Source organism: Ornithorhynchus anatinus, chromosome 9, assembly GCF_004115215.2.
Source record: "Ornithorhynchus anatinus isolate Pmale09 chromosome 9, mOrnAna1.pri.v4, whole genome shotgun sequence".
Classification (NCBI taxonomy): Eukaryota; Metazoa; Chordata; class Mammalia; order Monotremata; family Ornithorhynchidae; genus Ornithorhynchus; species Ornithorhynchus anatinus.
This window is the reverse complement of record NC_041736.1, coordinates 15,821,804-15,846,964: the sequence shown is the minus strand read 5'-3', so window position 1 is coordinate 15,846,964 and position 25,161 is coordinate 15,821,804. Positions and strand designations below refer to the sequence as shown.

Genomic DNA, 25,161 nt, shown 5'->3' with positions numbered 1-25,161 from the left:
ATGGGCCTGGGAGCCAGAAGGTCATGGGTTCTAATCCTGGCTCCATCACCTGCTTGTTGTGTGGCCTTGGGCATGCCATTTCACTTCTCTGTGCCTCAATTACCTCATCACCTCACGAGTGGTGATGAAAACTGAGTCCCACGTGGGACAGGGACTGTATCTAACCCAATCCGCTTAGTACAGTGCCTGACAGAGCAAGCGCTTAATACCATAATTATTATTATGATTATTACTGAATAAACTCTCCTCCCCGTTCATTCTGTAAGGGCGCAATTAAAGTACATCTTATTAGCTTTCATTACTCGCTTTCCATGAACAGATTAACAACAACAAAATGATCTCTGGTGGAACTCTGCCCAAACGCTGGCTGAATAAAATTGAAACTCCATATGCTACAGTAAAGAACTCAAGGCATTTAAGTACAATTATTTATTCTGAAACATGTTTTCTTCCCATGACTTGGAGATAACGTTAGGAAGCTTTAAGGGAACATTTTTCCCAAACACCAATATGTTCTAGGTGTACCGTGATCCAAGTTGGTACACGTAGATTTGGAATAGGAAAAAAATAGCTGTCGGTATGTATGTGAGTGCACTTCTCAAGGTGGACTGCTGCTCTACACTTCTAGGCCTCTGCCTTAGTTTTACTGTACAGTGCTTTGCATTTTTCAACTTTATGGATTATTTTAATTCTGAAAAATAACGAGTGGCAAGAGTGGAAAGCATTCTAATGGGGGAGATAAGAATATTGGAGGAATTTATATCCAAAATGTCAGACATGATGATTTCCTTCTTACCACCTCACCCCAATCCATTAATTCCTATGGAGTCAATAGTTACAAAGTATGTGTCTTTCCCAAAACACCAAATTTTCAAGAACACAACCAATAATAATGACAGCATTCATTAAGTGCTTACTGCATGCCAAGCACTATATTAAGCATTGGGGTTGACAGAAAATATTTCAGCAAAATAGAAATGCCTATACCTAGTAGCTGTTTCCAGCAAACATCCCTTTAAAAACAGATAATTTAGAACTTTTTAGTTCCCATTCAACTTCTGAGATTACAGATTGATAGGGGAGAACCAAGTTAGCAAGACCCCAAGAAGGAAAGGGGTAACACTTTGCTGGATATATCATTCAAACACTCATCCCTTTCCATCCCTGCAATACAGTTATTACAGGCAAGAAATCTCAATATCTTCGAGCACATCATATTTGACCAGAGAACAGAGATTAAAATAAGAATTAAGAAGCAGCCTGGCATAGTGGATAGAGACCAGGCCTGGGAGTCCGAAGGTCATGGGTTCTAATCCCAACTCTGCCTCTTGTCTGCTGTGTGACCTTAGGCAAGTCACTTCTCTGGACCTCAGTTACCTCATCTATAAAATGGGGACTGAGACTGTGAGGGCCACAGGGGACAGAGACTGTGTCCAACCCGATTTGCTTGTACCCATCCCAGCACCTAGCACATAGGAAGACTTAAATACCATAATTCTAATTATTAAAATGAGATCACGTCGTTAAAATGTGCCAGACGCCACATATTTGGAAGAGGAACGTTGGGAATAAAAAAATAAGAGAAATAACTGCATGTATTGCTACGGTTATCAACAGACTTCCTCCCCAAGACTAGGCAAGTGCCAGGGAGCAAAAGGAACGAAACCCGACCTGAGAATCAATCTCTCCCTTTTAAATGGAAGAAGGAACTTCAAAACTTTAACGTAATAAAGATAACTACCTGTCCAATGCCCAACGAGCAATTATCCAACCAACTTCCTAGAACACTGTGAAAATCGCTCCATCTGGCATCTCTCTTACAAAGCCCAGAGGTCAGTCGTTCCCCAAACCCCAGGGGACTGTGTTATGTTTTGGGGGAGGGGGGCACATGGGGGCCTTTTTTCTTGAAGTCCATTTGGGCTAGAAGCTGCATGGCTCAGTGGAAAGAGCCCAGGTTTGGGAATCAGAGGTCATGGGTTCTAGTCCCTGCTCGGCTGCTTGTCAGCTGGGTGACTTTGGGCAAGTCACTTCACTTCTCTCTGCCTCAGTTACCTCCTCTGTAAAATGGGGATGAAGATCGTGAGCCCGATTAATAACAACAAATCCTGATGGCATTTGTTAAGGGCTTACTATGTGCCAAGCACTGTTCTAAGCACTGGGGGGGGGGATACAAGGTGATCAGGTTATCCGACATGGGGCTCACAGTCTTCATCCCCATTTTACAGAGGAGGGAACTGAGGCCCAGAGAAGTGAAGTGACTTGCCCAAAGTCACAGAGCTGACAAGCGGTGGAGCCGGGATTTGAACCCACGATCTCTGACTCCCCACACCATGCATCCCAGCCCGCGCACTGAGCCACGCTGCTTCTCTGTGTGCAGAACACTGTGCTTGGGAGACTAGACCGTCACAGTAAACAGGCACATTCCCTGGCCAACTACAGCCCGAGAAGTCAATAAAATAGAGAAAAGTAGAATCTAAGAATAATTTGAAAGAAAACATTTGTGATACTTTCAATAAATCAGTTTTAAGGAACCGCCAAACGAATGGCATACAGAATGTAAAAAATGAGATTCCTCTGCTAACTTTTCCCTCATCAAGGGAAACATTAAGGAACAAAAGACCCTGTGATCACGCCACACTGTACAACATAAAAAATTGGAATCAGTCATCATTGCACCAAATGATACCAAACTGTACATTCTAGGCGCTTAGTAGAGCACTCTGCACATAGTAGGGGCTCAATAAATACTACTGAATGAATGATTACTATGATGATATTTGTAAGCACTTACAATGTGCCAAGCAATGTTCTTAGTGCTGGAGTAGATAGAAGGTAATCAGGTTGTCCCACGTGGGGCTCACAGTCTTCATCCCCATTTCCCAGATGAGGGAACTGAGGCCTAGAGAAGTGAACTGCCTTGCCCAAGATCACACAGCAGACAAGTGGCTTGCAAGAGTCAGGATGAGAACCCATGACCTCTGCCTCCCCAGCCGGGGTTCTTTCCACTGAGCCCCGTTCCTCTCTAATGAACCAACGAATGAATGAACCCCATTTTACAGATGAGGGAACTGAGGCCCAGAGAAATAATAGTAATAATATTGGCATTTGTTAAGCGCTTACTAAATGCCAAGGACTGTTCTAAGCGCTGGAGGAGATACAGGGTCATCAGGTTGTCCCACGTGGGGCTCACAGTCTCCATCCCCATTTTCCTTCCAGATGAGATCAATGAGGCCCAGAGTCTCACACACGCACTTGATAAGCGGCGGAGATGGGATTTGAACCGGCGACTTCTGCCTCTCCAGCTCCGGCTTTTGCCACTGAGCCCCGCTGCTTCTCAATGAATGAATGAATGATCCCCATTTTGCGGATGAGGGACCTGAGGCCCAGAGAAGTGACTCGACCAGGGTCACACACTTAATAGAAGGCGGAAAAGGGGATTTGAACCAGCGACTTATGCCTCCCCAACCCGGGCTCTTTCCACTGAGCTCTGCTCCTTCTCGAATGAATGAATGATCCCCATTTTACAGATGAGGGCACTGAAGCCCAGATAAATAATAATAATAACGTTGGTATTTGTTAAGTGCTTACTACGTGCCGAGCACTGTTCTAAGGGCTGGAGTAGATACAAGGTGATCAGGTTGTTCCACGTGGGGCTCACAGTCTCCATCCCCATTTTCCAGAAGAGGGCACTGAGGCCCAGGTAAGTGAAGTGACTCGCCCAGGGTCACACAGTCGATAAGCGGCGGAGGCGGGATTGGAACCAACGACCTTGGCCTCCCCAGCCCTGCTCTCTGATAAATGAATGGATGATCCCCATTTTACAGATGAGGTCAGTGAGGCCCAGGGAAGTAAAGTGACTTGCCCAGGGTCACACAGTTGATAGGAGGCGGGATTGGAACCGGCAAACTCCACTTCCCCAGCCGGGGCTCTTGCCACTGAGCCCCGCTGCTTCTAAATGAATGAGCAAATGATCCCCATTTTGCAGATGAGGGCACTGAGGCCCAGAGAAGTGACTCGCCCAGGGTCTCACAGTTGATAGGAGGCGGGATTCGAACCGGCGACCTCTGCCTCCCCAGCCCGGGTTCTTTCTGCTGAGCCCCGCTGCTTCCCTAATGAATGAATGAAGCCCATTTTACAGATGAGGGCACTGAGGCCCAAGGAAGTGAAATGACTCGCCCAGGGTCACACAGTTGATAGGAGGCAGGATTTGAAGCGGCGACCTCTGCCTGCCCAGCCCGGGCTGTTGCCACTGAGCCCCGCTCCTTCTCTAATAAATGAATGGATGATCCCCATTTTACAAATGAAGGCACTGAGGCCCAGAGAAGTGACTCGCCCAGGGTCTCACAGTCGATAGGAGGCGGGATTGGAACCTGCGACCTCCGCTTGCCCAGCCCGGGCTCTTGCCGCCGAGCCCCGCTCCTTCTCTAATAAATGAATGGATGATTCCCCATTTTACAGATGAGGGCACTGAGGCCCAGAGAAGTGACTCGCCCAGGGTCTCACAGTCGATAGGAGGCGGGATTGGAACCTGCGACCTCCGCTTGCCCAGCCCGGGCTCTTGCCGCCGAGCCCCGCTCCTTCTCTAATAAATGAATGGATGATTCCCCATTTTGCAGATGAGGGCACTGAGGCCCAGGGTCACAGAGTCGATAGGGGGCGGGATTGGAACCTGCGACCTCCGCCTGCCCAGCCCGGGCTCTTGCCGCCGAGCCCCGCTCCTCCTCGAATGAATGAATGGATGATCCCCATTTTACAGATGAGAGCACTGAGGCCCAGAGAAGTGACTCGCCCAGGGTCACAGAGTCGATAGGAGGCGGGATTGGAACCGGCGACCTCCGCCTGCCCAGCCCGGGCTCTTGCCGCCGAGCCCCGCTCCTCCTCGAATGAATGAATGGCTGATCCCCATTTTCCGGATGAGGGCACTGAGGCCCAGGGCCTCACAGTCGATAGGAGTCGGGATGGGACCCGGCGGCCTCCGCCTGCCCGGCCCGGGCTCTCGCCGCTGAGCCCCGCTCCAGAAGCGGGCCGCCTCAGCCTGAGGGGGAGGCAGGGAGGAGCAGGAGGAGGGCGCCGAAGCCCTTCCCACCCAGACTCCCTCCATGTTGGGCTGCGGGTCGCCCCGCCCTCACTCACCTGGGCCGCCTCCGCCGCTCCCCCTCGGCGGGTCCCGGGCAGGACTGGCGCGGAGCCCCCTCACTACTACTACTCCTCCTCCTCCTCCTCCTCCGCCGCCGCCATGTTGGAGACGGTGCGGCAAAATGCGTCAGGCCCGGCGGGCGCGAGGAGCGGAGGGAGATCCCTCCTCCTCCTCCTTCTTCTCCTCCTCCTCCCCCTCCCTCCGGCCCGCCGAGGGCAGAGCGGGGGGCGCCCGGGCCTCGGCCTCTTACCTCCGCTCGCTCCCTCGGCCCCGCCTCCGACCTTCAAATCTACCGCCGCCAGAAAGGGCGATGAATCGTCTTCTCCAACGCCGCCGCGGCCGCCCTTCTCCCCCGGCCCCGGCGTGAGGGGAGGAGGAGGAGGAGGATGGCGGCGCGCTGGTGTCGCGCCGGAAGTGCGTCACAACCCCCTTCTTCCCCCCCCCCACCAGCCTCCCGCCGTCCGCCATTACGGCCTCCCCCGGCCGCTCGCCCCCTGCGCGCCCCGCTCCCCGTTCTCTCATTCAGTAGCATTTATTGAGCGCTTACTCTGTGCAGAGCACTGGACTAAACGTCCCCCCTCGTTTCCTCCGTGAGGATGGCGTGAATTTTTTGCGTGCGGAGGTTCCCCGGCCTGCGGGACCCGCCCCAGCTCGGGACCAACCGCCCCCGGCCTGAGGGAGACGCAGCCTCATTGCCGGGCTTTAGGAAAAAAAGTTATCCCGCAGGTAGTGACGGGGCGGGGGGGGGGGATTTGTCAATGGTTTCATGCAGTTCCATCGATATCAAATATGTGAAATCGTTATTAATTTCTGGTGTTTAGGAAAAGAATCCTACTGGAGGGAGGGACGGGGGGATTTGTCAATGATTTAATGCAGTTCAGTCGATAGCTGGACTATCAAATAGGTAAAATGATGATTAATTTCGGGGATTTAGGAAAAATATCATACTGGAGGGAGTGACGGGGGGATTTGTCAAGGATTTAAAGCAGTTCGATCGATAGCTGGACTATCAAATAGGTAAAATGATGATTAATTTCGGGGATTTAGGAAAAATATTATACTGGAGGGAGGGACGGGGGGATTTGTCAATGATTTAATGCAATTCAATCGATAGCTAGGCTATCAAATAGGTAAAATGATTATTAATTTCGGGGATTTAGGACAAACATCATACTGGAAGGAGTGACGGGGGGATTTGTCAATTACTTAATGAAGAACATCATACTGGAGGTAGTGACTGTGGTGGGATTTGTCAATGATTTAATGCAGTTAAATCGATAACTAGACTATCAAATAGGTAAAATGATTATTAATTTCTGGGATTTAGGAAAGACATACTGGAGGGAGTGACGGGGGGATTTGTCAGTGATTTAATGCAATTAAATCGATAACTAGACTATCAAATATGTAAAATCGTTATTAATTTCTGGTGTTTAGGGAAAAAATCATACTGGAGGTAGTGACGGTGGGATTTGTCAATTATTTAATGCAGTTAAATCGATAGCTAGACTATCAAATATGTGAAATCGTTATTTATTTCTGGTGTTTAGGAAAAAAAATCCTACTGGAGGTAGTGACTGTGGGATTTGTCAATGATTTAATGCAGTTAAATCGATAACTAGACTATCAAATACATAAAATGATTATTAATTTCTGGAATTTAGGAAAAAAATCCTACTGGAGGTAGTGACTGTGGGATTTGTCAATTATTTAATGCAGTTAAATCGATAGCTAGACTATCAAATATGTGAAATCGTTATTTATTTCTGGTGTTTAGGAAAAAAAATCCTACTGGAGGTAGACTGTGGGATTTGTCAATTATTTAATGCAGTTAAACCGATAGCTACTCTATCAAATATGTAAAATGATTATTAATTTCTGGTGTTTATGAAAAAAATCATACTGGAGGTAGTGACTGTGGGATTTATTATTATTATTATTGAAAAAAATCATACTGGAGGTAGTGACTGGGATTTGTCAATGATTTAATGCAGTTACATCAGTAGCTAGACTACCAAATATGTAAAATGAATATTAATTTCTGGGCTTTAGGAAAAACATCATACTGGAGGTAGTGACTGTGGGATTTGTCAATTACTTAATGCAGCTAAATCGATAACTAGAATAACAAATACGTAAAATTATTATTAATTTCTGGGCTTCAGGAAAAAAATCATACTGGAGGTAGTGACTGTGGGATTTGTTAATGATTTAATGCAATTAAATCGATAACTAGACTCAAATATGTGAAATCGTTATTAATTTCTGGTGTTTAGGGAAAAATCATACTGGAGGTAGTGACTGGGATTTATCAGTTATTTAATGCAATTAAATCGATAGCTAGACCATCAAATACGTAAAATTATTAATTTCTGGTGTTTAGGAAAGAAATCATCCCGGAGGTAGTGACTGTGGGATTTATCAATGATTAAATGCAGTTAAATAGATAAGTAGACTATCATACATAAAATTAATATTTAAATCATTAACAAAATAAGCACATCATTGAATATATAATCAAATTACAATTTAATGAGTATAATCTCAATTAATATCATCATAATAATTGACTGTTAGATCTATTAATAATAATGTGGGTATTTGTTAAGCTCTTACTATGTGCAGAGCACTGTTCCAAGCGCCAAAAGCGATACAAGGTAATCAGGTTGTCCCACATGAGTGGATTGATCTATGGGATCTGTAGGATCTTTTGGATCTATTAAGTATTTATGTTAAATCAATAACTATATTATCAAATACATAAAATTATCATTAAAATCACTACCAAAAGAAGCACACCATTAAATATACAACCAAATTACAGTGTAATAAGTAATATATCAATTAGTATAATAATAATTGACTGTTGGATCTATTACTTATTTAATTATATTAAATAACTAACTGTGATCAAATATATAAGATGGTTATTAAAATCATTATTAAAATTACACCACTGAATATGTGGTTAAATTACAATTTAATAATTAGATTGTAATTATTATTTGTTAATAATGCAGGTATTTAAGCGCTTCGTAGTAATAATGTTCATGTTTGTTCAGCGCTTCATAATAATAATGTTGGTATTGTTAAGCGTTTCATAATCATGTTGGTATTTGTTAAGCACTTCATAATAATGTTGGTATTTGTTAAGCGCTTCATAATAATGTTGGTATTTGTTAAACACTTCATAATAATGTTGGTATTTGTTAAACACTTCATAATAATGTTGGTATTTGTTAAACACTTCATAATAATGTTGGTATTTGTTAAACGCTTCATAATAATGTTGGTATTTGTTAAACGCTTCATAATAATGTTGGTATTTGTTAAACGCTTCATAATAATGTTGGTATTTGTTAAACGCTTCATAATAATGTTGGTATTTGTTAAACGCTTCATAATAATGTTGGTATTTGTTAAACGCTTCATAATAATGTTGGTATTTGTTAAACGCTTCATAATAATGTTGGTATTTGTTAAACGCTTCATAATAGTGTTGGTATTTGTTAAACGCTTCATAATAGTGTTGGTATTTGTTAAACGCTTCATAATAGTGTTGGTATTTGTTAAACGCTTCATAATAGTGTTGGTATTTGTTAAACGCTTCATAATAATGTTGGTATTTGTTAAGCGCTTCATAATAATGTTGGTATTTGTTAAACGCTTCATAATAATGTTGGTATTTGTTAAGCGCTTCATAATAATGTTGGTATTTGTTAAGCGCTTCATAATAATGTTGGTATTTGTTAAGCGCTTCATAATAATGTTGGTATTTGTTAAGCGCTTCATAATAATGTTGGTATTTGTTAAGCGCTTCATAATAATCTTGGTATTTGTTAAGCGCTTCATAATAATAATGTTGGTATTTGTCAAGCGTTTCACCATAATAATGTTGGTATTTGTTAAGTGGTTCATAATGTTGGTATTTGTGAAGTGCTTCATCATAATAATGTTGGTATTTTTTAAGCGCTTACTATGTGCTGGGGTAAGCCCTAAGCGCTGGGGTAGATACAAAGTCATGAGGTCATCCCGCGTAGGGCTCCCAGTCTTCATCTCCGTTTTGCAGATGAGGTCACTGAGGCACAGAGAAGTGAAGTGACTTGCCCAAGGTCACCCAGCTGACTAGAGGCAGATGCAGGATTCGAACCCATGACCTCTGACTCCCAAGCCTGGGCTCTTTCCACTGAGCCACACTGCTTCTCATAATACTAATATTGGTATTTGTTAAGCGCTTGCTGTGTGCCGAGCACTGTTTGCAGCGCTGGGGGAGATACAGGGTCATCAGGTTGTCCCACGTAGGGCTCCCAGTCTTTATCCCCATTTTACAGAGGAGGTAACTGAGGCACCGAGAAGGTAAGTGACTTGTCCAAAGTCACACAGCTGACAGGTGGAGGATCTGGGATTAGAACCCATGACCTCTGACCCCTAAGCCCATGCTCTTTCCACTGAGCCACGATGTGCCAAGCGCTGTTCAAGCACTGGGGGAGATGCAGGGTAATCGGTTGTCCCACATGGGGCTCACACTTTGACTCCCCGTTTTACAGATGAGGTAACTGAGGCACAGAGAAGTGAAGTCACTTGCCCAAGGCCACACAGCAGACAGGTGGGGGATGTGGGATTAGAACCCACGTCCTCCGACTCCCAACCCCGAGCTCTTTCCACTGAGCCACGCTGCTTCCCATGGCTCTGGGCCAGGCACCGTACTAAACGTTGAGGTGGATACGAGCTCACCTCCTCCAGGAGACTGAGCCCCCTTTTCCCTTTGCTTCTCCTCCCCTCCCCATCCCTCTGGCTCCCGCCCCTTACTCATCCCCCTTCCTCTCAGCACTGGGCATATTTGTATATATTATTTATTACTCTAATTATTTTGTTAATCATGTGTATGTATCTGTAATTTTATTTATCTTGATGATATTGATGCCAGACTACTTGTTTTGTTCTGTTTTGCTTTGCTGTCTGTCTCCCCCTTTTAGACCTTGAGCCGGTTGTTGGGCAGGGATTGTCTCTATCTGGTGCCCAATTGGACATTCCAAGCGCTTAGTACAGGGCTCTGCACACAGTAAGCGCTCAGTAAATCCAATTGAATGAATGAATTTGCCCCCTCTGTGTCGTTGGGCAAGTCATTTAACTTCTCTGTGCCTCCATTTCCTCATTTGTTCTCCTTTCTATCTTTGTGGGTCAAGCAAGGACTGTGTCCAACCTGATTATCTTGAATCCACCCCAGCACTTCGCACATTCATTCATTCATTGCCGTATTCATTGAGCGCTTACTGTGTGCTGAGCACTGTACTAAGCGCTTGGAAAGTACAGTTCAATAACAGATAGAGACAATCCCTACCCAACAATGGGCTCACATTCATTCAATCGTATTTATTAATACATTAAGCAGAAGAGGGAACGAGGCCCAGGGAAGGAAATGACTTGCCCATGGTCGCACAGCAGACAAGTCTGAGTCGGAATTAACCTCACCTGACACTTCAAGAGACAGCTGTGACGTCTGAAACATAATTAATTGTGGTATTTGAGCATTTAGAGTCCAACACTCTCCCCACTCTCCAAACCCTCCAAAAATCACTTAATCAAGGGGCCTTCCCTGACTAAGCCCTCATTTCCCCTCCTCGCCATCTCCTCTGTATCACCTAAGTACTTCGATATTCACCTCAGCCCCAGGGTTTATATACATTTCCCGGTACTCTACTCTTTCTTCTATCTGTAATTTATTTCAGTGTCCGTCTCATGTGTGGTTGCTTGTTAGCTCCGGTCAAAAAGTTGGTGGGATGGGCAGAATATAGTGTGGGAATTATTTATGTTATTTCCTATCTCCCAGCTGTCTATTAGAGGTTAGTGCTGTGGGTTTGCTATGAATATGTTGCCAAATCAGTGTACTTCCTTCTAGACTGTAATCTCATTGTGGACAGGGAACGTATCTATCAACTCTTTTGTATTGTGCTCTCCCGAGTGCCTAACAGAGTGTTCTGCAGACAGAAATCACGCAATAAATGCCACTAATTGATCGATCGATTCTAAAATTTTTACACCCGCTTTCTTCTCAAGTAATATTAAACTAATCTTTTCCGTAGGTATCTTGGATTGAAATGCCGATTCTGCAAAATGTAAATACAACTGATGGAACAAACGCGAAGCTATGCCAATGCATATCACATCCTTAATAGCTAGAGTTTGCTTTGAAGAAAGCAGTTAGCTGAACGTTTTTCTAAACCCTTCCGAGTCATCTTGAGGGACTGGAGAAATATGCTTCGCCTGAGGCCTGTTATCAATTCTGTTGGAGATTCTGTCAGTTTCGACCTCTAAACAGTGATGCATTGCCTGGCCAGTTAAGGAACTGCACAAATGAAGATGAAATTCCTGATCTAGTTGGGAAGAATAAAGCCAAACTTTCAGAAAAACATGTGGAATACGCGATTAAAGAGCTTGGGCAGTTTCAGAAAGGGCAGACCACCCAGAAGAGAAGTATTATGTCAGGGATCACCCCCAGTTTCTTACTTTGCGAATTTTAGCTGAAAACAAAATAGAATTAATGGATAGTGATGCCTTGGTGAATATACTGTATGTCATGCTGAGGTGAGAAAATGATCTTCTGTGTCACTGAAATGTGTACTGAATTGTTCTCATTTATATTTTATTGTAAACCCTTTGATGCTGAACTATGAAGATTTTTTTTCTAATTTAATTTTATTTGTTAAGCACTTACTGTGTGCCAAGTGCTATACTAAGCACAGGGGTAGACACAAGTTAATCAGATTGAACACAGTCCATGTCCCACGAGGGGCTCACACTATTATTTACCATTTTACCATCCCAGCTCTGCCACTTGTCAGCTGTGTGACTGTGGGCAAGTCACTTAACTTCTCTGTGCCTCAGTTCCCTCATCTGTAAAATAGGGATGAAGACTGTGAGCCCCACGTGGGACATCCTGATTCCCCTATGTCTACCCCAGCGCTTAGAACAGTGCTCTGCACATAGTAAGTGCTTAACAAATACCAACATTATTATTTTACAGATGAGGCTACTGAGACACAGAGAAGTTAAGGGACTTTCCCAAAGTCACACAGCCGACAAATGACTGCTTCCTTATTCCTGGTGTTTTGTCTTTATTTGACAACGTAGCACCACAGAAACGTTACATATTTAAAAGCAGTTAGAATAAAAGTCTAATCAGTTAATCTGCGTTGGAAGTAGAAACTATTGATTTTAGGCATTCTGACAATCTCACAGTTAAATAGTGTGAATGCTGGAAAAATAGTTGCATCCTGATAGATTCACTGTATCCCAGAACTGCAATTCCAGGTTTTTTCTCCTCCCTTTCTCTCCACATTCCACTAAGGGGTGTGAGCCTCTAAGTACCTTTGAAGGCAGAGAATGACTCATGCTGTGTTTTAAGCAGAGTTTGAAGCTTGGATTTTGGCAGTCTAAAGTAATTACTAGGGTATTTGCCAAGCGCTTACTGTGTGTCAAGCACTGTTCTAAGCGCTGCGTTAGGTCCAAGGTAATCAGGTTGGACACAGCCCCTTTTCCATAAGGGGATCATAGTCTAGGAGGAAGAACAGATATTGAATCCCCATTTTACAGTTGAGGAAACTGAGGCACAGAGAAGCCAAATGACTTGCCCAAGGTCACACATCAAGCAGGAAGCAGAGTCAGGATTAGAACTCAGGTCCACTAACTCCCAAGCCGGTGCTGTTTCCACTAGGCCATGCTGCAGGCAGAGCTTTTGCATTAATAAAACAAATCGACATTGATTTAAGATTTGCCTGTTTTTGTTTTTTTTTTTTAACCCTAATATTAAGGTTTGGCGTGGAAGCCCATGATTCCTTGGTCAAAGAGCTGGTCGTGGAAGCATGGAGAAGGGTGGAAAGCTACGTACTGGACACTCTAAGACCGCTGAAGACTTTTCCAGGTATTAGTCCTGAAATTCTTATAATGCAGGCTTTTAGGATCTTTGCTGGGCTTGGCCACAGTGCATTTCCTCTGCATTCTCCCTCTTTTCTTTTGCTTTCTTTTCCCCTTCTTTCAGTCCCTGGAGCTGCCATACTTTTGATGAGAGGCCTTTCTCTAGGCTTTATGTGGAGGTGGTCACTCTAACCTACTATCTATAGTTGGAAACTAGACACTAAGACTTCGTTTTGTATGTCTGCCTCCTTGCAGCAATACTGTATTTACTTTGCTATGATTACTAGAGGCAAGATGTTTAGTTTAGGTTGCCTATATAATGTATAAAATGTGACAGTTTTTACTGTTGGTTTTAGAAGATTCAGCCATGTAAAGTCCTGGCACATTGCTCTCAAGACTGCAGATCTTTTCTTCTGAAGTTCTTCCCCTTTTTGTGCTTTCTCCTTTCAAATAGCTGATCATAATTATATTTGATTTCATATTCTGGAAAGGGTCTAATTGTCCTTTGGTGTCCATTTTTAAAAATAGTGATAATAGTTCTCAAGCAATTGAACTCTAATAAAAAAATCTCTATGATATAAATTTCCAGCAAAGTCACAAGCATCTGTTTGTTTGTGAATGGTGATTTTTTATTTGCTGTAATCAGCATTTCTCAGATCAACATAGGTTTCATCACGGGTGGTATTTATTAAGCTCCCAATGAGTGTGAAGCACTTGGCAGAGTACAGCAGAAGCAGTATTTGGCCTGGGAGTTGCAGAAGCTTTTGAAATTCATCATAAAGTTAATTTTTCATTTCAGTATTAGTAGTTGTATTTCTTGAGCACCTACTCGGTATACTGGCATTGTGCTAAGCACTTGGGAAAGTGCAATATAGAAAAATGATGTGTTCTCGTCCCTCAGGGAGCTTAGAGTCTGACAGGGAAGCAGACACATTTTTTTTTTAAACAAGAACAATTCCTATAATTGTGTGTACAGCTAAATATAAGCACAGGTGCTAAGGGTAGGTGTAAGGAAAAGAAATGTGATAGAAATGACTAGCGGGTATTGAATGTATTGAGGAAAACATATTGAAGGTATTGAGGAGCCTATATAAGTGAATGAAAAATAGTTACAAGATTTTGGGAGTAGAAATGCCAGGGAGTACTTTTGGTGGGTTCCATTTTGCCTCTTCTAGATGAAGTCAGAAAATTATTTCCACCTAAAGTTGTTCTAAGAATATTAAACAATTATGTAAGGCAGTAAAACTCTTGGATCCTGCATCCTGAGGAAATGGGAGTCACAGGTTTGTCAAATTCTGGTTACCAAGAATTGGGACTGAAAAGTCAGGGCTGACCTAGAGACTACTTGGAGGAAATGACTTCCATAGGTTGTCCAGAGGGTTCAGGAACAAAGATTCTAGGGAAGATGGGTCATTTGAATCCTGGACCTTCTTGCAGTTATTTAGTATGTGGTTAGAGGAGGAACTTTGCTGATCAAATATTTCTTTTTTTATCAAATTTCATTTTACCAAATGGTCCTGAATGTAATTGGAGAGTACTGACGTGGAATTCTGCTATTACTTTTGAAAAATTCCAAAGTTATGAATTCCTACATTTTTTTTCCATCTGACTGAAGTCTTGGTTAAGCCAAAAGTAACAGTGACTGATGAAGAATAAAAATATATTCCTTATTTGTTTGGGTTTCTGTTTTGGATCATATGTATTGCTTATCTCATTAGCTTTGAAAAGTAAGAATTTAGAAAATTCTGTGTGTTTTTATCAATTAACAGGTTTAACCTTACAGTGTTGTCAAAATACTCCACATGCCTCTGTGATCAACAGTTACATGTTAGTCCTTTAATGGGCAAAGTAGCCGACATTCTGAACAGAAACTTGGACTCAGAACAAGATTTAAGGTAATCTTGCTCTGGTGAAATCTAAATGTTGAATTCAATCTGTTGAAAACAATGGACCCTCTCTGATGTGCTGTTTGTTGATCCCAATTATCCCAGTGTTTTTTTAAATCAAATCATTCAGTTCTATACTGTCTGTGATTGTTGAAATTTGGTATAGCTAAGTGTAAACATGTTTGATTTTTTAGGGCCTTATCTGTGTTGATGGTCAGCATTTCTTCTGTTATCTCACCTGATTTTTGAGGACAACTAGTGAACAAAGCAGAGTTTCTCTTTGACACAAAGCATTCTTCCCTCCTGAACACCTCAAGAAGAATACTGCAATTCCTTTGCAGTGTTAGATATAATTTTCATCCCTTAGTCGAAAAGTGCGGTAACGTTTTTGTCAATAACACCATCTGCTTACATTTGGATTCCATTAACATTATCCTTGGGTTATACCAATCGCTGCAGTTTAACAGTTGTGCATTTCGTTTAGTTACCAAAGAGAAGCTTATTCAAATGATGGATCTTTTTAATAATCCTGCTTGCTTTGTGAAATTGTTGGCAGCACTGGGACCCATGGCGGGACCGAAGGAAAGAGAACGGTAATTTAATTTTAAATGTTTTATTTCAGCCTATGCACTGAAGGGATTTAATACAGCAATCCCCCAGTATAACACTCTCCTTTTAGAACTTTTTCACAGTGGGGTGGTTGAATTTTAATACAGGTATTTCTCTGCCTTCTCATTCTAGGATAGCGCTCTGGTTTAGCCATATAGGGGCTGTGAGCTGCTGATAGAAGATATTTTTTATGTCACAAAAGATCATTTTTAACATTTCAAATATTTTCCTTTCCAGACTTAAAGCAACTCTACTCTTAATGGCCAAGGAACTGACCAGTCAACAAGCATTAGCAGTGGTTGAAACAATGGAAGAAATGAACAGCAAAAATTCACGTCTGATTAAAAAGTATTTTGGCCCTTTTAAGTGACTCCTTCCTTGTATCGTTCATTCTCTACAAAAGACTCTTTATGCTTTACCAGCTCAAGAATTTACTTTGTGAAGGCACAAGGCATCAGCTGTCAGACATGATCACTTTTGTTATTTTGCTAGCAGAATGACCAGTTCTTTGGACAGTTTCTTGGTGATGAAGTTATTGGGTTTTTTGAGGTTTTTTCCTTGCTGCCCCCTCTCACACAGGTGTGCACTTGAGTTTGTGCACGCACACACACACACACACACGACAGGTGGAGTCTGAACACAGAGTGGGTCCAGGAAAAGAGCAGAAGTAGAGGAATTCCTGGAGCCCAAGGCTTGGGGAGGAGCAGCACATGGATTCCTTACATCTTAAAACAACACTCACTCCTCCCTGGGCCTCTGTGCTAGGGAGAGCCGGCAACCATTCACATTTTGGGCTGTCTAGGCATTGAACAATTATTTCCGGAGTTCACATGCTCCTCTGCCCTCAAGGTTTAAAATTCAGTGCATGCATAACCTTAAACAGCAGGGATTCATTGCTCAGAGAACCCCATTAGAGTGTCCACTAGAATTACACAGTCCTTTTTAGAAGCTATTTTTACAGAGCCCAAGGTTTATTAAATTTTTTGAACAATTTAGTGTTAAGTAAAATCCCCCAAATAATCAGAGAAGTGATTGTCCCTATGCTATTTGGATTTCGTACGTACAAGCTATGGCTTTTAGTTTAAGGAACTGTTTGAAATTATTTTATCCCAAGGCCGATGCGCCAAATTTTGGTGAAATAATCAAGCATTCAATTATTAACGATCACTTTTAGTTCCTTTTAGATAACGGTGATGTAAATGCGGGGCAACACAAGATTTATAAAATGTTGGGAGAGGTTCTGGGAGGAACCAGTTACACAAGAGCATCAGTTTTCACACCTTACTATTGCAGAATAGGTAAGTGGGTGAAGGCTGAGAGTTTGGAAATCAAAAAAAACTTGGAAAAAGTGCGAGGCTCCATCGAGTGATAAGAGGTGGATGGTCCGGGGACCAGGAGTGGGAGCTGTGGGAACAATTTGGGTGGGGCTGGAAGGAGCACTGATCTGGGAAAGCTTGGGGAAGGAGTGGAAGGAGGGCTTGTGAAAGACACAACTACGGGATTCCGGGCTGTGCCGATCGCTCCCAAACCCCCTGACACTCCTTTCTGAAGCTCTCCACCACTGGCTTCTCAGCCTTTCTGCCATTCCTTGGTGGGAGTGCTTAGGCGTCATGCATAGGAATTTATGAAATCCAATCAACTTTGCCGGGCTGTTTCCACATTACTAGACCGGTTAACTCAGCTGAATCAGAACTTGAAAAGACAAGAGTGATCTGGGGCCTACCAGTTCTATTCCTTAACCTGATGTGGTTTTAATCCCGTAGAGGAGATGCATAAAAAAGAGATTTTACAACATTTTGATTTAGCTAATGACAAGGAAGGGTATCAATTTTAGGAGTGATGCTCTCATTGTCCATTAAGAGGAGAGAGTATTCTGTGGAAGAGCAATGAATTAGATGTTGCTCGCTAGGGTTCCATTCCTGGTTCCACCACTGATTCCTGCACAGGATCTGTACAGCACAAGTTTATTTTTTGAGGGTTTTTTCCCCCAGGGAATTTGCCATTCTTGACTCAGTTCTTCATGGAGCCAACTTTGGGTTCCAGAGTCGTCATTTAGAATTGAAAATGTTTCAACTACTAAGAAACATGGCCTCAGAAATTTTTCTAGAGAAGGATTTGCTGGGTGTAGATTTGATCAGTGTTTTATCTTGTATAAATCAGAAAGCAGTTTGCCAATTTCCTACATGTACCATAGTAATTAAAACAAAAGTATCAAATATGTTTGAGGATTTTTGTTGATAGATGTAGTAGTTTTTGGGCCATATGCTGCCCAAGTTTGTTTTTCTGTATAGACCATTTTTAAAATATAAAGTGAAAACTAGGGGAACACCTAATCCCTGGACTGTTGATATATATTCTCTCATTTTAATTTCTCCAAAATATGATTCGATTTTTGTTCATGCATTTTAATACTTTAAATTACTTTAATACAGATTTTGAATGTGTCCTGGATAAAAGGAGAAAAAACCTTCCCTACCGAAGCCAGCGTATAACTTGCGGGGGTGTGCCAAGCTTGCCCATGGGCCCAGATACCCACTTAGTTGGGGCAAGCCTACCACCAGGAGCTCAAAGGTAAATCTTTATGTATTTTTAAATACAGTTATTCCAAGACAAAATTCCTTAAATTCAGTGTGTGCCCTGGGATCCGTGACCTTTGGACATTTGTTATTCGCCCTACCCCCAACCCCACATCATTAAGCTCTTTGTGAGCAGGGAATGTGTCAGTTGTTGTATTGAACCATCCCAAGAACTTAGTACAGTGCATTGCATACAGTAAGAGCTCAATAAATACAGTTGACTGACTCATATACATATCTTTAAATTGTGTATTATAAATGACTTAATGCCTGTCGTCCTATCTAGACTGTAAACTCGTTAGGGAATGTGTCTGCTAATTCTGTTGTATTGTACTTTCTCAAGTGCTTAGAACAGTGCCCTGCACATAGTAAGCACTCAAAACCATTGATTGCATTATCTTGCTAATGTCCAATAATTTTCTAACTACTAGGCTCACCTTTTTTGTTTGTTTGTTCCACTGCTGGTATGTAGTGGAGTAACCAGATTGGGCAGGGTGAGCCTTCCATCCTGGGGAGAGCAGAAGTAGAAATGCTGAAAAGGGCTTCCCATGCCCCACTTCTTCCTGGGAGCCCCTCTTTCCTTCTGTGCACTCAAGCCCCTTCTCCTGGCCTGCCACAGAGACCTGGAGAGAGGGAAAGGAGTGTCCCAGGGTGCAGATTCCAGTGTCACAGCTCACAGGGCGGATGGTGGGTAGGGATGGTAGGTGCTAAGGATGCCCTTGACCCGAGGTCAAATTGTTGTTTTTGGCCTCTGCTGGTAGGTACGTTAAATCACTGTAGATTTTGAAACAGAATTGTCTTTTTTTTATATAGAGTTGCTTTGCAATTTTTGGGTCCCAGAGCCTTTTGCAGGAATAAACACTTAAAAGGAAAGTGGGCCATGCAAAAACGGCACTTGGAGATTCTGGGGTATCGTGTAGTTCAGGGAGGTCACACTCAATCCTTTTGGTGCTCCAGAATAAAATTTTGTGTGTGGGTGTATATATGTTGCTTTGGGTGACAGTGATTTTGTTTCTTAAAAGGTTGTGGTTTACCTACTCATCATGACCTTCCATCTGATTCAGTTTTTCATGACATGAAAAATGCTCTTAGAGTAGAAATGTATGCAATCTTTGCAAGCCAGTAACACTGCTGATTCTTCAGGAGAGTGGGGGTGGGCGGGAGTGTAATTGGAGAAGGGGAAAGAGATAAAACCCATATTTATAGGTCTAGTTAGGAACTAGGAAGAACCTTTCACTGATGATGGCAACATGAGCAAATGGAAACATGATTTAGACGTGCAACAGCAAGACCTGCTATTTTGTTTGAGTAATCCCCTCCCCAACCCCAGCTTTGTGTATTTTCTTCTGATCAGTATTGAGCTCCAACCACAATTTAATGTTTTACAGATTCCTCATTTTGTGTGGAATTCTATGGAACTGTCAACCAAAGATGCATGGATGAAGTACCTGAGAGAACATATATTTGCAGAAGACAATTTCTGAGTATAGTTTTATTTAAATGTATGATCACGGAAGGTCAGATATTTGCTGCTTGGGAATCGTGTGAGAAAAAATTTTAAATAGGACCAGCTGAACTGTTGGAAACAATACTGTGAAGTAATACCAAATGAATTGGAAGGTAGGACTGTTACTGTGTAACAAAGATGGAATAACTCTAGAGATATTAAAAAAAAGTTTTTTAACTGAACGGTTATCGCAGATTGTTTTTGCTTGAAAGTCAGGGAACTGTTCTTTGGTCATTGTGAATATCCATAGATTTTTTTTTTTCCACTTACATGGTTAACGGTCTTCGGTCATTTTTGGAAGTCCTGTTTACAAAATCCCATACTGCCAGAACTAGGGAGCACTTCTCAAACTTGAAACCCAACCACTGCTGATACTAATAGTAATTGTTTTGGGCTCTGGAGACAAGGGGACTGGTCTGTTATTGCTTCCTTCCTGCTTGTTTGAAGGATGACCCTGAAGTATTCACAACTGACAGCTAGCTGTTATCTCTGGATCCTGCTAGAGGGTTTAATGGCTGTGGCCTCATCCCCATCTTCACCTGTCACCTCCCTGCCTGGACCCTGGGCAATGCTTAGAGTTGCCTAAATGGATAATGGGACCAGGGGCTACACTCCAACAGTTTCTCATTGAGTAGAAACTAGGGCTGCTTTGCCGTACATCTTTAAATAAGGGCCAAAATCAGTCATTGAATTTAGGATTATGAAAAGAATGTGTGGAACTAAGAACTTCAGCCAGGATCCAAGTTCTGTGTAGGCCCCAGCGGTCATGAATGAAACAAATCAGACTCCCAAACCGGCCAAGATGTAATTAATAACACAAATTGGAAGGCTCAACTGAGAATTAGTCAAGGCAAGCTTTGCATGGTAGTAATTATAGCAACTGAAGTTTAATGAAACTGTTTAAGGGCCAAGCGTAATAGCTGATTAACATGTCACATGATTAGGTGATGTGTTACCCGAAAGCTTTGCTTAGACAAAAATAACCCACAGATTAAGCCACTAACCAAATTAACTCCAACTAACTTCCTTTTTACCCTAGGTGTAGTTTGAGTGGAGAGAAATACATGATCACACGCTGGTTTTTCTGGCTGGATCTAAGGGAGAGGGGAGAGAGATGCATAATGGGCAGTGATCAACTCCAATTTAGGCATTTCCCTTTATTCTGCTTCTCCTGGGAAGCTCAACTCTGCCCTCAGGAAGGATGGGACATATCACCCTCTTGGCTTCTTGGTCCAGTTCTCTAGGACTAGAATTTCTCACCTGGTTAAGCAGCCAGTCACCTCCCTATTTAGGTGGGTGAGTCTGATCATATGCTAATAGATGACCTGCTTACATAGGGAAACATGGTGAAGGGAATGGTAAATTCTAGGAGATGCTCAGGTAGTGCAGAAATAACCGGGTTTCTGAGGTAGACTTAAGATCGGACACGTTGGGAATGTACACGTGAGCAACTATAGGACCTGAAGACAGTTCAGTCCACTGTCAAGTGCCTTTGCTGTTAAATGGCTGACACTCAAAGGCTGTGTCTTAATTGGAAAAATGCATTTTGACTGAATAGGGTTTCCAGGCTGCTCCTAGCCATATTTTAAAAAGAAAACCAGAAGGCAGGGCTCCCTCTTTAACCCCCTCTAGACATTGAGCTCCTTGTGGACAGGGACTGTGTATACCAACTCTGTTGTACTGTACTCTCCCAAGCACTGAGAACAGTGCTCTGCACACAGTAAGTGGTCAATAAATATGATCCATTGATTCAACCACTTGTTACTACTTCATCACCTGCCCCATATCAGTGGTGGGCCTCGATCAACTGCCAATTTTGCCCAGAAGGTAAAACGGTTTGGGTGATCTCCAAGTTGAGTCCACAAGTTATTTCTTGTCTTTTGTTGTCCGAGTAGTTTCCGACCCCAGAGCGATCCACAGACATATCTCTCCCAGAACGCCCCACCTCCATCTGCAGCCGTTCTGGTAGTGTATTAAGAGTTTTCTTGATAAAATAAGAAGTGGTTTACCATCGCCTTCTTCGCACATAAACTTGAGTCTTGGCCTCAACTCTCTCCCGTACCGCTGCTGCCAGCACAAGTGAGTTTTGACATGTAGGAGATGCCTTCGCACTCGCTAGCTCACTGCCCAAGCTAGGAATGGAATGAGTAATGCCTCTGCTTGATTATCCCTCTCTTTAGTCGAGACTGGAAGAGGACGAAACTCTCAAGTGCCATCCTTGGGGGATGGAGGGGGTATTTCTTAGTGGCTACTAAACAGGTTGTTTTGATGTCATGCACACTCTATGCCTGGATTCTGCAAAATGTAAATATTTTCAACAATAATTGGTTCCAGGGCTTTCATGTTTGTGCTAAAAGCGTTACTGTTATCTTGAAAACTTTAAGGATTTTCATACTGATAAAGCTTAAAATTTTTATATAATGTGTCACTGTTCCATTCTCCATCCTAATGGTGAAAAAGGAGAATGTAAAAGTACTTGGTTAAAACATTAGAAGAGTTGTGTAGCTGAAAGATCAAATCAATATTCTCAATAACTGAGGAAGACTTAATTATTTTATTTCCATTTCCTATTAGAGATCTGCTCTTAACTGATTATGAACTGGTTATTACCTTCAGGAATACTGATTTTAGTAGCTATACAAAAGTTACTAATGTTTTAGACCTAACACATTAACAATAGATTTCTATTAAATTTCTGTAAATTTTTTGTTAAAACCCAACAATGAAAAAGTCATAATCCAGATACCCATTTTCCTTTACATTTTGTTACTGTTTTGGCCTACAATTAGATAATTTGAAGAGATTTAAACGTGTTGCAAGGCAGCTAGCTCCTGAGGCGTAACGGATCTCCTTCAACATCCCAGTCCATTCTTTTTATCGTCTTCATATCTAAATGAGAGAAAAATTAAAATATTTTTAGCTAATCAGCACTACTGGTTTTATTAGACTTTCTGTACTACTGAGAACAATACTTGAATTTCTTCAAAAATGCCACTCTTTGAATGAGAGATCTTCTTTTAGATTTCGACATTAATTCTGTAGTCTTTTAACTGGGAGTACTTCTGGGCTCCAGCAACTAAGCCATTTTGCATGATGAATTTTAATCCATATATTGCTTATTCAGTAATATATTTGATCATTGTAAGTTTTAATTAGTGAATTCACAACCCCCTGGCCCAACACACACATCTCCTTCTCTTTCTACCCTGGGAGTTTGCACATTTCAGAAACTTCCCTCCCCTGGCACGAGCCTGTGGCTGTGATTTTATCATGTTCTGACCCTTCTCTTTCTCCACAGTGTGAGATGCTATCACTGCTTACGACAGTGCTCTGCATAAAGAAAGCACTCAATAAATATGTTTGAATTAGGTGATATTAAAAAACTTACACTTTTGCCTCAAAAATGGGGGTGGAGAAATTATACAGTGGAAACAATTACACCAGTAAAAATGATTCTCTACTACTATTTTTACTGTATTTATTGAGTGCCTACTGTGTGCAAAACACTGTAATGGACCCTTGGAAGACTGGTGGAGGAAAAGGACAGGATCCTTGCTGAGTGCCCACAGTAGGCAAAGGCAGAGTCTTTGCAGATGAAGAAAGAGGAGACTCAAAACTATTCTTTCTTCCAGTAGCAGAATTGATTTTTTTTAAATCCTGAACTACTTTGAATAATTGATTAAACTGCTTATTTCACGTGGCCTTTGCAAAGACAATCAAGCCTTACTCCATTCTACTGCTTAAAAAAGTCTATCCACAAGTTCACATGGTTCTGATCTAAAGATAGCTTACTGGCCTTTGGTGCTTGTTTTCTATTAAAATCAGATTAACATCTGAATGATCCTCAAATTAAAAATCTAAAATATCATCGGAGTGAGGAAAAATGCTGCAAAGCCCTTGAGAACACACAGGATATTTGTCATTAATTTTAATGTTCCAGATCTCCAACAGAAATGATTAGCTTGTAGATTGGAGGACAGGGACCATGTCTTTTTTAAAGTGTATCCCCAGCCCTTAGTACAGTACACCCTGTAAGTGATGAAGATGAAACTTTTTTATGCACCCCTCCTCTGAGATTATTTGCACTATGGAACATAGTCTACAAATGAAGAAATTAAATTGCATCAGATTTCTGTTTTTCTCTAGAATTGGGAATTTCACACAGAGATGCATGTTTCTCTGGAAGCGACTTCCCAGTGTCATGAGGAAAAAGCTATTATGGCCTCTCTAAAGGGCTCACGAGAAGGGGTAATGAATACTCCACTGACCTTAGATGAAAGTGAGCTGGGAGACAGATTGTGGCTTTAAAGATTCATTCATTCCACCATATTGAGTGTTTACTGTGTGCAGACCACTGTACCTGAGCGCTTGGAAAGTAAAGTTCAGGAATAAAGGGAGACAATTCCAGCCCACACCAGGTTCTTCCCTAATTTTCTCTGTAGCTTTTCTGCAGGTAGTTATGCTGGGAAAAACCCCTGAAAGGCAACTCTACAAAGAAACCTCCAATTCATACCACTCACCTCTTCCCAGCCCAACTTCACTGCTGCTCAAAGATGGTGGAATGCCACTTGCCAGGTGACAAATTACAAGGGATCCCCCATAGGTGTGTGTCATCCACTAAGCTAATGTGACACTTCTGAAGAGCCCCATTTTAGTTTGCTTACCACTGCCACAAGGAATCATTTACTGGTTGAAAGGCTGTTGCTCAGAATTTCACAGATATACTTTATTGCTTCATGAAAGGACAATATTTCATATGTTAACTAGTAGTTTGGGAAATTGGAAAAAAATTGAACTTACTTCCATATGTCATTGACTTCAGTGGGTGCATATTCCTGGGACTCGAGTTGAATCATAGCAAAACCTCCAATGGCATAAAGAGATCCAGCCATGCTGACTAAACTGATGGAACTTCTCTCTTGAGGAAATTCAGGCATCACTTCCCATCTAGGGATTGAGAAAAACAATGCTTTGCAAAATTCAGAATGGAGGTGAGCAAAGTTATTATGTAAAGAGGAGGATAGGCAGAAAACATTCCATCAGAAGAGGAGCTAAGAATTAATAGTATTAATTTTGGAAATTCCAGTCCTTGTCCAAAATATTTAAACCCATTGAGAAAGAAAGCTCTTACTTTCTGCATGAGGCTAAAGTCTTTAGAGGCAGATGTTTCTCTGGGTCTAGAAATCCTATTAAACAGGCTCCATAATCAAGCCTGGGGGTTTCTTGGTTTCACAAAAATATTCCTCTAAAGTTAGGAAGTGGGATTTGAACTTAAAAATTCAGCTTTTGCAAGAGTACATTACAAAGAATTGTTAATGCTGATCAGGCATGGAGTGAGAAAGCTTGAAAGAAAGCTATTGGGTGTGACTATCTACAAAATGCAGTTTTTCTGCTAGCTTTCTTATTAAGCGCAATTAGCATGCTGATTGAACGATTAGTCAATAGGAAGAATGGATTTTCAGAGAAAATCCCTCTGAGCTTGAGAAATGCTTTTTGCTTTTAAAAAATCCAAATATTTAAATTTATAAAATA

The 25,161-nt window shown here is 42.0% G+C and overlaps 3 protein-coding genes across 4 annotated transcripts in view; 1 reads left to right on the top strand and 2 right to left on the bottom strand.

Moving 5' to 3' along the window:
- The window catches only part of PPIG (peptidylprolyl isomerase G), a 40,267-nt gene extending 34,748 nt beyond the window's left edge, over window positions 1–5,519 (bottom strand). Inside the window, exon 1 of one of the 2 annotated variants that reach the window (XM_001514666.5) lies at window positions 5,388–5,519. The gene's annotated coding sequence lies outside the window, so the exon portion shown is untranslated. Of the gene's footprint in view, window positions 1–5,133; window positions 5,235–5,387 lie in introns of those variants that run through there. The other variant, XM_029071880.2, reaches the window with a different exon arrangement.
- On the top strand, window positions 769–19,811 carry FASTKD1 (FAST kinase domains 1). Its single transcript, XM_039913139.1, is given in 13 exon segments — window positions 769–842; window positions 11,221–11,253; window positions 11,370–11,611; window positions 11,614–11,722; window positions 12,949–13,015; window positions 14,819–14,946; window positions 15,132–15,530; window positions 15,784–15,913; window positions 16,039–16,125; window positions 16,721–16,844; window positions 17,979–18,117; window positions 18,936–19,118; window positions 19,477–19,811. Coding segments are annotated over 13 exon segments (1,845 nt in total). The 3' UTR covers window positions 19,607–19,811.
- Window positions 19,812–22,164: 2,353 nt separating this feature from the next.
- LOC114814329 (kelch-like protein 41) lies at window positions 22,165–24,959 on the bottom strand. Its single transcript, XM_029072468.2, is given in 3 exon segments — window positions 22,165–22,505; window positions 22,508–22,518; window positions 24,430–24,959. Coding segments are annotated over 3 exon segments (258 nt in total). The 5' UTR covers window positions 24,567–24,959; the 3' UTR covers window positions 22,165–22,395.
- Between the last annotated feature and the right edge of the window lie 202 nt (window positions 24,960–25,161).